The sequence below is a fragment of the Chlamydotis macqueenii genome, chromosome 11 (assembly GCF_036417535.1).
Source record: "Chlamydotis macqueenii isolate bChlMac1 chromosome 11, bChlMac1.mat, whole genome shotgun sequence".
NCBI classification, from domain to species: Eukaryota; Metazoa; Chordata; class Aves; order Otidiformes; family Otididae; genus Chlamydotis; species Chlamydotis macqueenii.
The window spans coordinates 7,066,813-7,078,939 of NC_141566.1; the positions used below are offsets into that span (position 1 = coordinate 7,066,813).

At 40.7% G+C, this 12,127-nt stretch overlaps 1 protein-coding gene across 2 annotated transcripts in view; it reads left to right on the forward strand.

Annotated features, from left to right (window-relative positions):
* Window positions 1–9,073: 9,073 nt before the first annotated feature.
* The window catches only part of KIAA1210 (KIAA1210 ortholog), a 43,227-nt gene continuing 40,173 nt past the window's right edge, over window positions 9,074–12,127 (forward strand). For both annotated transcript variants that reach the window (XM_086756652.1, XM_086756654.1), the window contains exon 1: window positions 9,074–9,184. In XM_086756652.1, coding sequence (XP_086612778.1) covers window positions 9,123–9,184 — 62 coding nt within the window. In that variant the 5' untranslated portion in view covers window positions 9,074–9,122. The remainder of the gene's footprint in view (window positions 9,185–12,127) is intronic.

Sequence of the window (12,127 nt, forward strand, 5' to 3'; positions counted from 1 at the left end):
ATAAAAAACAGTCACAGGGTGTGACTTAGATTTTATTCTACTAGACATTATACAGCGCCAGCACAGTCACGTGCCTTCATTCCTCCAAAGGAAAAATATTGCAGATTTTGAACAGGTTTTCATTTTGGTGGAAGGGGTGTTACATTTGTAGTGTGTATGGGACTAGTCAGAGATAATGCATTTGCTGGTTTTGTAACCGATTCTGATCAAAATAAAAGCTTGGTCATATCATGACTAATACCATTTTTACTGATGACCAGTGGTTATTCTGCAACATTCAATGGCATTTCCTTTGGATGTTTTTTTACTAATATCCCATTATATTTAGCAGTTACATACAAATTCATGGTGAGGAAACTTTGCACAATCTAGGAAAAATATCCAGAAGTCTTATTAGTGTTTAGCAGTTGCCTTCATGAAATGTTAAATCTCATCCACAATGAGAAAATATTAGGTATTGTGTAATCAAGAAAGCAGTGCAAATCCATCTTGTAACTTAGCTCATCAACCTTTAGTTGCTTTTAAGTACTATCTAGTCTTACACACATTACATATGAATAGTCCTCAGTAGATGGAGGCCTTGCTTGCTATTTTCATGAGCAAAGGGAGCTCTCTGAGTACAGAACAAGCATAGTTACTCTTTAGACTTCACACCAGCTTATCTCTGGGCAATCTATAGAGTCCCTTGAGGACTCAATTAGTACCATGCCAGACAGTAGCAGCTATATTAACCTCTATGTTGCATTCAAAGGAGCTGTTTCGTGAGAGGATCTGAGTTTGTGTTCTTGTGTAGGTGCTGACAGAACCTGTAGAAGGGGTAGGTGACTTTTCAGCTATATGGTGCACGGTGACAACTGCTCCTCTTCCTATTCAGACCTGCAGCGTCGGCTGGTATTTCACTGTGTGGAAACTACCTCGATGGAAGGAACTGCTCAGTAGCAAGGATTTAATACTTGAAACCAATACCAGTGGATCTCAAGTATGTTCTGTTTAAAGGCTAGCAGTGGGGGCTGGAGCGGTAAGGCTGAGCGCGGCATTTATCCTAGGAAAGCTGTAGGTATTCCCTAATCCCTGTTGTAAAGCAGAAGGATACTGAAGCAATGGACTTATGTTTGTCCTGACTCTTAGCTGTAGCTTTTTCAGATACCGCTGATCCTGTGAGGATAGATAGATCCGTCAGCTCAGTGCATTGTTTAAGTGTATGCCCAGCTCTGTGGTTGCTCTGTTGGAAATGGGAAGGACTAAGCAGAGATCCAGTTTAAGCATGTGATTATGTGACTTAGTGACACAGAACTGTAGTTTATTCAACAGTTTTAGGTAAAAATATTCTGCAATTAGCTTATTTCCTGCCTCTGGATATTTATTAGATATTTTCCCTTCCCGTTATGGTGGGAACAGCTCCAGCATACTTAAGAGACAATTTGTAACACACTGGGATATTTAAAGATTCCCAGAACTTGAATCTGAGTAAGGCATTGGAGTGCCATGTAAGGATTCTGCTGTGCTGTGGGTCTGTTCTGGTGAAATTGGCTCAGTCTGAGGTATTTTTTATTATGTGGTGGTTTTAAAGCTCTGGGCAGGCTGGGCCAAATCATGTAGTGCAGTCATTGATTTCTGATTTAACTCAGCATTTTGATGCCAGTGATTCTGTAAGAGTTCCCACGGCTGAAGGCTGGCTAGTGAACTTAAAGTTATCTTGGATATTTATAGGGTGCCTATTCTTGTAGGGTTTTTCTGGCTGTCCTTATTGAGCGAGGGAGGATGGGGAAAGACTCTAAAACATAGTTCCAGACACCAGGAAGTTTGGACTCAGTTGCTATTTATGGTTTCTGGAGTAGTCACTGAATTACTGTGCCTCAGTTCTCCCAGCTGTATCTGCAGTATGGAGCAATATTATATTCTGTGCTGAGAGACACAGGTCTCTTGTGATTAATCTTGCAGATATCAAGTGGTAGGAGTAAATTTATTATTACTCACTACTTTCTACTTATTTTGCAGTTTGTGGGATGAACCAGGTACTGTATTTGTGCCTTTATACAGAGGAAGGCTAACAAAGAAAGCGAGATGTTACCATTGCCTACTAACTTGAGTTAAATGTCCAGAGTGTGCAGTTTTGACTTTTATTTTTCTGTTCATTTCCCCTTGGAGCAATAAAACTTTCAGGCAGGACATTCTGGGACCTCTCTGCCCTTCTCTGAAGGTTAATGGTCACTTTATCTTTAGCCTTGTGTTTGCAGGCACTGGAGTCAGACAGCCTTTTCCCCAGAACTGCGCTTCTGTGATTTCCTGTATTATTACTTCAGCCGACAGCCAGTGAGATGGTATCAGAGATGAACTTCGCTTTTGAATTTTTATTTGAGTTGCAGCTGAAATTCAGGATGTTGATGGTTTTAGCAATATTATTGCAGACGTGTGAGTCCCTGGTTCTCCTCTTGCTTATACCTGTACAAACAAATCAGGAGTAATTCTGTTGAAGAGGTGGGCCTACATTAGTGCAAAACTAATGTATGTGGGAAGTCATGAAACTCGATTGCTATCCACAGCACAAGCATGAGTGGCAAGGTCGGTCTGATCTGTCTCCAAGGGAGCTTGGCAAGAGTGTTGAAAGGACATTGACTGGATCTATCCCTAGAGGAGAATTTGGGAAGAATGGGGTGTAGAAAACTCAATTCATTATTCACATAATCTCAGGATATTTGTTTAAACTCAGTAACTGTTACCTCTGATATTCAACATCTAGACTAGGCACTGGTCCATGTGCCTGTAGCTACATACTGTGTTCTCACATTTCTTTCCAGGTGGTCTTGTATAGTGGTGCCTGCCTGGACACTGAAGAGGAAAAGTTGTGTTGTTGAAACTTTATATTTTTAACATGATATTTTCTTAAGTCAGAATGTGTAGAAATAGAGCTCTCTTGTTCAACTTCTGCACTACCCCCCCTTAGACAAAAGAACCACAGTTTCCCAGTATATAAAATATTGACCGTGCTAGTATTTTCACAGGAAATACCAAGCTCTTCCACTGTGTCAAAAATAATCTGCTTTTCATTCAGAGTCACTAAAATCTTAGATTTTAGATTTATGATCTTGGATGAAAAATGCAGATACATGAGAGGCAGCACATCCTGGCTACATTGAGTCACAGGATCATGACGGTTGGAAAAGACCATAAGATCATCAAATCCAACCATCAAGCCAACACCACCATGCCTACTAAACCAAGTCCCGAAGTGCCATATCTCCGCGTTTTTTGAACGCCTCCAGGGATGGTGACTCCACCACTTCCCTGGGCAGCTTGTTCCAACACTTGGTACATATTGTCTATGTCTACGGGGATGCTGTCACTTTCTCTATAAATAAATGACATATTTATATGCAAATCAATCCTTGTAGATTTGTAAAAAAAAATGTCAAACAAACACTTCTCTCTCTTTACCTGTATTATTTGTTTGGCAATTGATATTTCCTGGCACTGAAGCCTGAGGTTACATCTGTGATCTTCTTGCAAATCTAGGGGAAATTACCTTTTGAATGACACATGGCCTGACCTTCATCTGCAGATAATCCAGGAAGAGTTCATGTTTGACTGTGGGGACACAAAGGACAAATTTAGCATACCAGTATCTTTTTGGCCATGTTTTAGAGTTCAGTAATGCGGTGGATACCCCATACCATATCTTCACTCTTTCCTCAGAGATCCAGACTGTATTTGTGGTAAACTGCAAGAAATGATTCAGACTCAGAATTACCGAACACTGGAATCAAAGGGATTATATGTATTGCTGCTTTCTTTGAAAAATTCTTTTTATTGAAGGAGCTTGCAGGAAGTCCTGTAACAGGGCATAACAGCAATAAAGATCCCCCAAATCCCACACATTGTACACGAAGTGTAAAAATAGACATAATTAGAGCAACATACAGTAATTAGACTCCAGAGCAAGTATCATGGCATATTCTTCAGGCTTATATGCATGAATAAAAAGCTGATATACTGCATAGAGGCCCTTGGCTACACTCTCTACTTTCAGTTTCAGAGATAGGCTTTGACCCTCATTTTCTTCCTAATGTTAATCACAGATGGATGTATGAACTCCGCAAGGCAGAAATCCTCTTATCTCCACTTCTTTGTTTTCTGCAGAGTACTGTATTTGATTCCAACCCTGTTAGTTTAAAGCCCTGCAGCTTTTAATAGGGATGCATATTTAATTGTTTCTGTAGTATTGAAGGGTTTTCACTGAAAATTTCCAAGCCAGGCCCATCTGCCAGCCTGGAAATCTCACTTGTAAGAAAGCTGAATCCGTTTCTGCTTCAGGAAAGTGTTTCCTGAGAGTCACGTTTATGTTAGCGCGCAGGTAAACAATCCACGTGCCAAAGGCAGAGAGAATTGTTGTATGGGATGAGAGATGTTACAGTTAGATTTTTGTGGAGGGTTTATTCCAGGTTATAATGGAAGGAGTGCTTTACATGCAGTTCAGCTGGAATGGCAGATTTTTATAAATACTCAGGCATGATCAAGTGCAGCATAAAATCTAGTCTGAAAGTTCTCAGTTCACCTAGGCTTCATTGCTCAACGGTAAGACACAAGAACTGGAAGCTAGACTTAGATTCTGCTGGATTTGCCCCAACTTCCTCATTTGATGTCCAGACACTGACAGGGTTACTTTTTTAGAGTTAGACAAATGACTAGCAAATGTCAGTTGTTTGAGGGTGTGCAGCCCTGCCCTAAAAGGAGGGGAGGGTCTGTTCAGCTGCATCGCTTCAGCTGCGTTACGGGATGCAGGAGGGCACATGGTGCTCAGGCTGAAAGTAGCTGGGAAAGGTGGAGAGAGACAAAATAACTGAAAAGTGCAAAATGGTGCTAGTGGTACAAATGGAACACGCCTATAAGAAATACACAGAATCTTCGTTATATAAAATCTGAGTGCGTATAGATCAGTATGTGACAGCTCACCTCATCACAATGGTGAGCGGGGGAGCTGCAAACTTCCTTCAGTCAATTCTCACCTGATAGACGCTGTGTTTTTTGCAATGGCAAAACCTACCAGAGGAATGCAGTCGAAATGTGACCTTTGTGGCAGTGATTAGGAGAGAGGGAAGTAGACTGGATTTTGGTAGAGGATAAAGGCTAAAAATGGGAGACCAAAATCTGCCTTGTTAACAAGAAGTCAGTCCAGAGACACCAAAATATATAGGAAATCTGAAATGCTGCCGTCTATCGGTTTGATGTAGAATTTCTACTCCAACTCCTACATTTGTTTGGTGAAAAAGTCACTTGAAACCTTCAACTCTTTCTGAAAATAAATTAAAAAAAATAAATCAAACATCCATGTTTAAACACAGTTTGTGAATAGTGGGATTTCCTAACTGTGTGACATCTGGTCCGTCCCTGCTGCTTTGCACGGGGATTGCCCGTAAGCCAGCTTTGAATGGCCATCTTGCGATGTGTGAAGTGTTTGCTATCTGAGAGCTGGGGAGGCGAGGACACCGTTAGCCCTCAGAGATTTAATTGCAAGAGGTTACAAGAAAGCAGTAGATCTGTCGAACATGAAACACATTTGAATGGCTGATAGTGTGTGTAGCTCCTAACACCTCTGCCGTCAGGCTGCTGGCACGTACCCTGTGTACGTGTGTGTGTGTAGGAAGTGACTGAGGAAATATGCTACTGTTTTTTAGCTTACACTGAGTTTTCCCCATGGGATTACTAGCTACTCTTGGTTGCTTAGGTTGAAGAGGCCTCTTTTTGCCATGATACAGGTGAAAGTCCCTGTGAAACAAGTAACTCGCTGATTTTTGGAGCTATATTTCAGTGCCAGCATTTCTCAATGATTGAGTTGCTGGGCCTTGCTCAGACTTGCCTCCCTAATTCTCCTTGGAGAAATTAAGAAACTTGTTGGGAAGTTTACCAGGCGCTGGGAGCTCTGCTGCTACCTCTTCATCGCTGCCGGTGCTGCTGCGGGAGGGCAGCTTGCCACCTGGACTGCTTGTTCTGCCTGCAGACCCAGAAGCTGAAGCGAGGTGGGTTTGGATGTGCAGCGATCACAGGGAGGTGGTGCAATGTTGGGCTGTTGAGGGAAAGCTGTGACACTGAATTTGAAGAAGTCAGTAGGGAAAACCATAATTTTCAACTGAAAGTGGGCCTAGTCAGGGCTGTTTCAGTCAAGCCAAGCCACAAACTTTAGAGGAAATCCAGATCTGATTCAACTTCCAGGTGTTTAAACTTGCTGTCTTCCCTATCTTTAAAGAACCATCTTTATTTTGCCAAAGTCTGTATTCTGTGGTTATTTGATGTACTTTCCAAGCTGAAAACAGCTTTCATTAATTAACTGGCAGCGGAGCAGCCCATTCGCTTTGGCCCTTGACAAGTGAAGAGCTAATGTCAGCACAGCAACTGTTTGCCTGTCAGACCTGAGGTTCAGTACGTAACTGCTTACCTGCACTGATTTACCTGTCGACATAGAACCGTGATGTTTATCAGCATCTAAGATTTCAGATCTGTACCCAAAAAGCTCAGTGTGTAGCTGCTTGGAGCTGTGCTAGCAATAAAGAGGCAGAGCAGTGAATTGTAAGTGCTGTCATGAAGTGGCTTGGAGACTGATACGGAGATAGAGAATCAAAAAGGGTTCAATCCTGAGGTGAGGTAATTATTTTTAATGACTGTTTACTAGCCTGTGCTTCTTCGAAAGTCAAGGGGTTTCTAGATGGTGCAATGTGAGTTGCTAAACTGCAGGTTCCTGGGAACAGGACTGTTTGACCTAAATGGAACCCACAGATGAAGATTTTCATGTTCAAGTAAGCAACTTAAAGACAAAAATACATGAAAGAAAAAAGAATAATAAAAGGAAACATATTCTGAAGTCAAACCATCTGAGGAGGTAAGGAGACAGGGAATCTGCTTCATGTTAGCAAAAAATCTGATCATTTGAAGCTTGTGGGCCATATTCTGCACCAGTTAACATGATGAAATTCTTCCAAAGCCATCAGGATTACACCCTTCCACTGACTGTAGGGATTGGGCCTTCCCACTGGAAGGCCATTTGATCTTTCTTGCTTTTAAATACAAATGTGAATTTCTCATGAGATCTTTGTTTCTTACTATAAATGTTTCCATTGGCAGCATTTTCTGAACTAAATGCCAGGCAGATTTCAGATGCAGTCCTACGTCCAAGATTTTGTACATTAAGCCAGTCAGAAGGTTTCTCCACTGATGTCCAGGAATTCCTTCTTGGTGGTTTTTATCTAATAACACAGAGCCTTGATTTTGACTTTTTTTTTTTTTTCCTGTGAGCTTTCTCTGATAAGTGGAGACTAGTGCTCTCTAGCTAGGCTTTTTCTGTTAGGATTAGGAGTTCAGCATGAAGTCATCGTGACAAATGCAGTAATTCAGCATAACAACAAAACTAATTTGGGTAAAAGTTCAACTAACGTTACTGTATTTTTGCTTCTTTGTCTTTTCCCAAGAGAGAGAAAGTGTATCTGCTTGAGGTCAGGTTTGATTTGCAGTTCTTCTGTAGATGGCATTGAAGTTGGCTGCTTCTAGAGGCTCTCTCTTTCCTGCTAAGTGGGAAACTAGATTAGAATATGATTTATTTTCTGTTTGTCATGGCCCTTGCACTTGTTGTCATTTATTATTTATGTCATGGCTTTCTGTTGTGTAAGGGGCTTTATAGAAAAGAGAGAAATTGAGTGGTCTGTTCATAGATTTCAAAGTTCTGCACTGTTATGAAACTGCTGTAGCTGAGTCAGATATGGGACTCTGACCAGAGGTGCATTTCTCAAACTTCATGTCTTTCTTATGGGAAAGGTGTTAAAATATTTTTTTTCTCCTGGTATGCTAGAAGAACTGCTCCATCTTAGATCTGATCTTGCTACTTAATGCCTTTAAGAGGAACTCATATAAAAATACTCTTATAATACTCCCTCTTACTGGCTTGCCAGACCCAAGTATTTAAATATTATACACTAGCTGAGAAATACAAATAAATGTGGTTTTCTTCTGATGTTTTAGGAATGAGTGTCAATCTTTCCTTTGCAGTTATGAGAGTTATGAGCTTACTACATTTAAATATGCATGCATTTATTTTTTTTTTAATCAAGAGCTGAGATTCTTACCAAGACATACGACTCCAGGAACGGGCTAACACTTTGTTCCTGGCTGCTGATACTCCCTAGTTGTGTGCAAGCAGCACAAGAGACCTCTTGCATCACCTCTCTGCTCTTACCTCAACAGAGGGCATTAACAGCTGTGATGAGGATTCATTTCCATATGAATTTAGTGCAGTGTAATGTCACAAATGTGTGCAGCTATGTTGTCCCCAGGGCCTGGGTCACTCCTGTAAATGAACCTACTTGAGGTTTACATTCCCCAGCATTAAACCATTGCCATTTTCCTCCTCCCACACCCGGTGGGGGCCTCCTTAGCTGTGGTAGTGAGTAACAACAGTTAGTGTATTGTCAGAGGGCATCACCAGGCAGTACTTTTCTCATGTGGGTGTGCTGGCTACTTTAAACTCCAGAGCTTTTTGCCTGACCTTGCAATATTGCAGGGATGTATTATGTGGTTGGTTTTTTGTTTTTTTTTTTTTTTCTGTTAATGTGCAGAATAGCTTGTTAGAATAGATTGTGATTTACAGTGAGATGGGATAATGCCTGTTCTGGAAGGTCCCATGCACCCCTTATGTGCTGGAAAATTACTACAGTTTTTAGTGGTTATTTCAAAGATGTTGCAAGTATATTCTGTAGCCTTTCTCTGTCTAAAAAAATAACAATAACAATTAATCTCCTCAGGGCTTCTTCACATCCTAATTACAACCAAACCTCTCATTAGTCCCACAGGGAGACAGAATCAAATGCCAGATGGTATTTTACACTTAGGATGCTGTGCTTACCAAGAGCTGGAAGGAGACAGGAAAAGGGGGAGTTAACAATTCATAACCATTTATGGAATAGGCACAGCCCTCCTTGGACCCAGTTCAGCAGAGTCTGAGGGCCTCAGATCAGGAACTTTATCTGGCTAGTAATTGCGTCGGCATGCTGGCTTTCTTGTGTGCATGTGTGGGCATTTGGTGAGCGGGATACAAAGCTGCAGAATCTTTGTGCTGGCATCCACACACAAGGATGAATTAAATGTACACACGCCTCCCAGGAAGGACCATGGCTGGATTCTACGGTTGCCTGAAAAGTAAAAAGTAAGTGCCATGCTGAGCCCTCCCCTCCACCTTTCCAAAGTGAGCTGAGTCTGGTGGGTACTTTGAAATTCTGTCTTTGTATTTCAGCAGCAGCACTGAACAAAATGCTTGTGCCTTTAGACTGGAGTACCACTCTGAATACAAAAGTGAAAAAAATCAATCCTGGCTGAAATACCAAATGGGTGAAAATTGGTCATGTTTTTTTTTTTCCTTCAGAGGTATAAACATGAACTATTGAAAAAGGAATTAAGAACCTCTTCCTGTCTAATTATAGCAAGAGGAAAAATGTCCTCTTCCTTACTGATTAACCAAATTGTTTATATATTAACATATAAAAATGAGAAATATAGAAATGCACATTGGCTTTTAAAAAATGTTCAGCTAGAAATCTGGCAGTAAATGCTCTTTGAGAACTTGATGTGCTCAGTTTTTGTATAAGCAACCTGAGGTTTGTTTCTGTAATCACTCCCTGTTGAGAGATTTGGTTGTATTTAAAATAAATATTTTTTTATTACTCCACTGACATATCCTGTTGGAGTAGATTATAAAGGGAGAAGAGAATGGGACAATGCATGTTAGTGTTTGTGCTTTAAACCACCATGAAGATACATTCTGTTTTTCCTTTGACATTCTCCCAGCTAAGGAATGGGACAAAATTTTCTGCTGCAAAAACTGAGCGGTGCTTTTTGATAATGGTTTGCTACAGCAGACTGTAGAGGGCTCTATTCTTGCATACAGTATGGGATTACAGAAAGTGAAAATGCACAGTGGAAGGCAAGGAAAGTTGTGTCTTGAGACTTAAGATGTGAATGCTGATAGTTAAATGTATGGATAAGTCCTGATTCGTACAGGGGGAAAAAAAAATAGGTCAACAGTGAAGCTGGCAATTTGCACTTTCTCCTTTTCCCTCTCCAAAAGGTTGTATCCCTCACGGTTTGTCTCACGTTACTCCGGTGGAAATGTGCATTTTCAAAGGCACACAATTCCTATTGGATTTCAGTTAGCATTTCCATCCCATATTGACTCTTCCTCCTTTGAAATTTGTAGCAGTGTCTGTGAGAGGGAATTAATATTTAGAAAGTAAGTCTGCCTTAGATAAAGGGTGAGGATGCTATCAGAATGAGCAAAAGGGCTAAGAATGAGTCCTGATGAAGGTAGGAGGACTGGCACTTGAATTGACAAAAAAAAAAAAATAAATCAGTTTACATGGTTTGATATATGCTAATTTGTTTTTCCCCCAAATCCTCCAGCATCTAATGCAGTTGAAACAAACTTGGAAGTCTGAGAGAGGCGGTAAAAGCTGGGCAGATAAAGGCTGGGCAGATGAAGCTTCTTTCATGTAGTGTACCATCTCTTCTTTCCTGGTGGATCTCCACCTGGTTTACAAGGAACAGGAGTTTTTTTCTTCAACACATTCTTCTTTCTTGTTACTCTTCAGTTAGGTCTCTACACTTGATAAATATACAGATTATATTCCTCAACCTGTTATTTCAGCCCTGTGATGCGTTCCTAAGTGGATTAGTGCAACTAGTAATACTTTGCAGTCTTCAGAAATTTTATATGCTACTTTGGTTGTGATTATTGGCAGTTAAAATGAATCTAAGACATCGGTTGCAGTAACAGTCATATTTTTAGCCAGAGATTAATTTTAGGTGAAATCTGTTTGGAGTTTGACATGTTTGTCTTTCTGGACAAATGGGTCATTGGAATGGCTTCCCCCAGTCCTCACGTGGTCATTTGGCCTGTAGGAGATAGTTTGCTTTCTGAATGAAAGCTGTTTTGGAATGAAATAGCTTTTATTTTTTTAACAATTGGCTTGAGTATCAGTGGGGATTTAGCCAAAGAGGCATAGAGCTCAGTGCAGGCCATAAAACCTGCCCCTGACGTGGGGAAAGAGGTCTGTCCAGGGTTTTGAGCTGCTGGGTCCAGCTAAAGCACCTGGGCTGTTTCACAAGCTACTTGGGGTAGCACTCTCCTGTGCTGCTGTCACATTCGCCTTCACTCCCCCACATTTTGCAAGGGGAAGCAAAGGCTCTGCCTTGGCACACTGCTGTCCCTGTGCTTTGTTAATGTTCTTTTATGAGATGTCACATTGGAAAAAAAAAAAAGCCCGAAGCCTAATCCAGGTAATAACAGCCTCAATCTTGGCTGTTATTCCACTGAAATAAAAGTTGTGGATTGCAATTGATCTTCCACTAAGTTTGTAGCTCATCACCCTTATTGCAAAGTTTCATTGTGCTTGGTCCTAGTATGGTGTCAGAAAAAAAATATTAGATCTGGACAAATATGATCAAGTTTTCTAAAGCCTGCGGAGGAATCTTTTCATATGTTTCTCAGTTTTTGGAACTAGCCAAATACATAGTTAGGAGCTGAAAATGTGGTTGCTTGAATAGTAAGGTTCACTGATGGTCAATGCAAACTGCCAATTTCCAAAGACAAATATAGAGTGTTAGAAGCTATATAAAATATTTGGCTGAAAGCTTTGCATGCCAGCTCAGAACTGGTTTCTGTAACAAACTATAGGGAAATGTATTTAACTGGTCTATACTTAATGTGGTCACTCAGGATTTCATGGTGCCTTTCACAGGCAATCCCAGAATTAGGATATTGTATTCTTTTCTTATAGTCCAAAATTGTAAAAAAATGCTGATGTGCACTCTTATCCTGCAAACAAGTTCAGTATTTGGGTAAAGCAAGTTAATCAAGGAATGCATTAGTAGAATTTTCAATATATTTTTAGATTGTTTGGGATGAAAGTCATTGCAAATGTAAAATGATGTTATGCCCATGAAATTGAGTAGAATGTTTTCTGGATTAGGTGCTGTTGCTGTGTTGCTGTAGGTTGTCTTGTTGCTTGTTCAGATGAGTGTTAGGAAGAGATTTTGGTGTTTAGTGGGATTGTTGCAAAGATGGTGTAGTGGTGTCCAGCTGATGGATGACCAA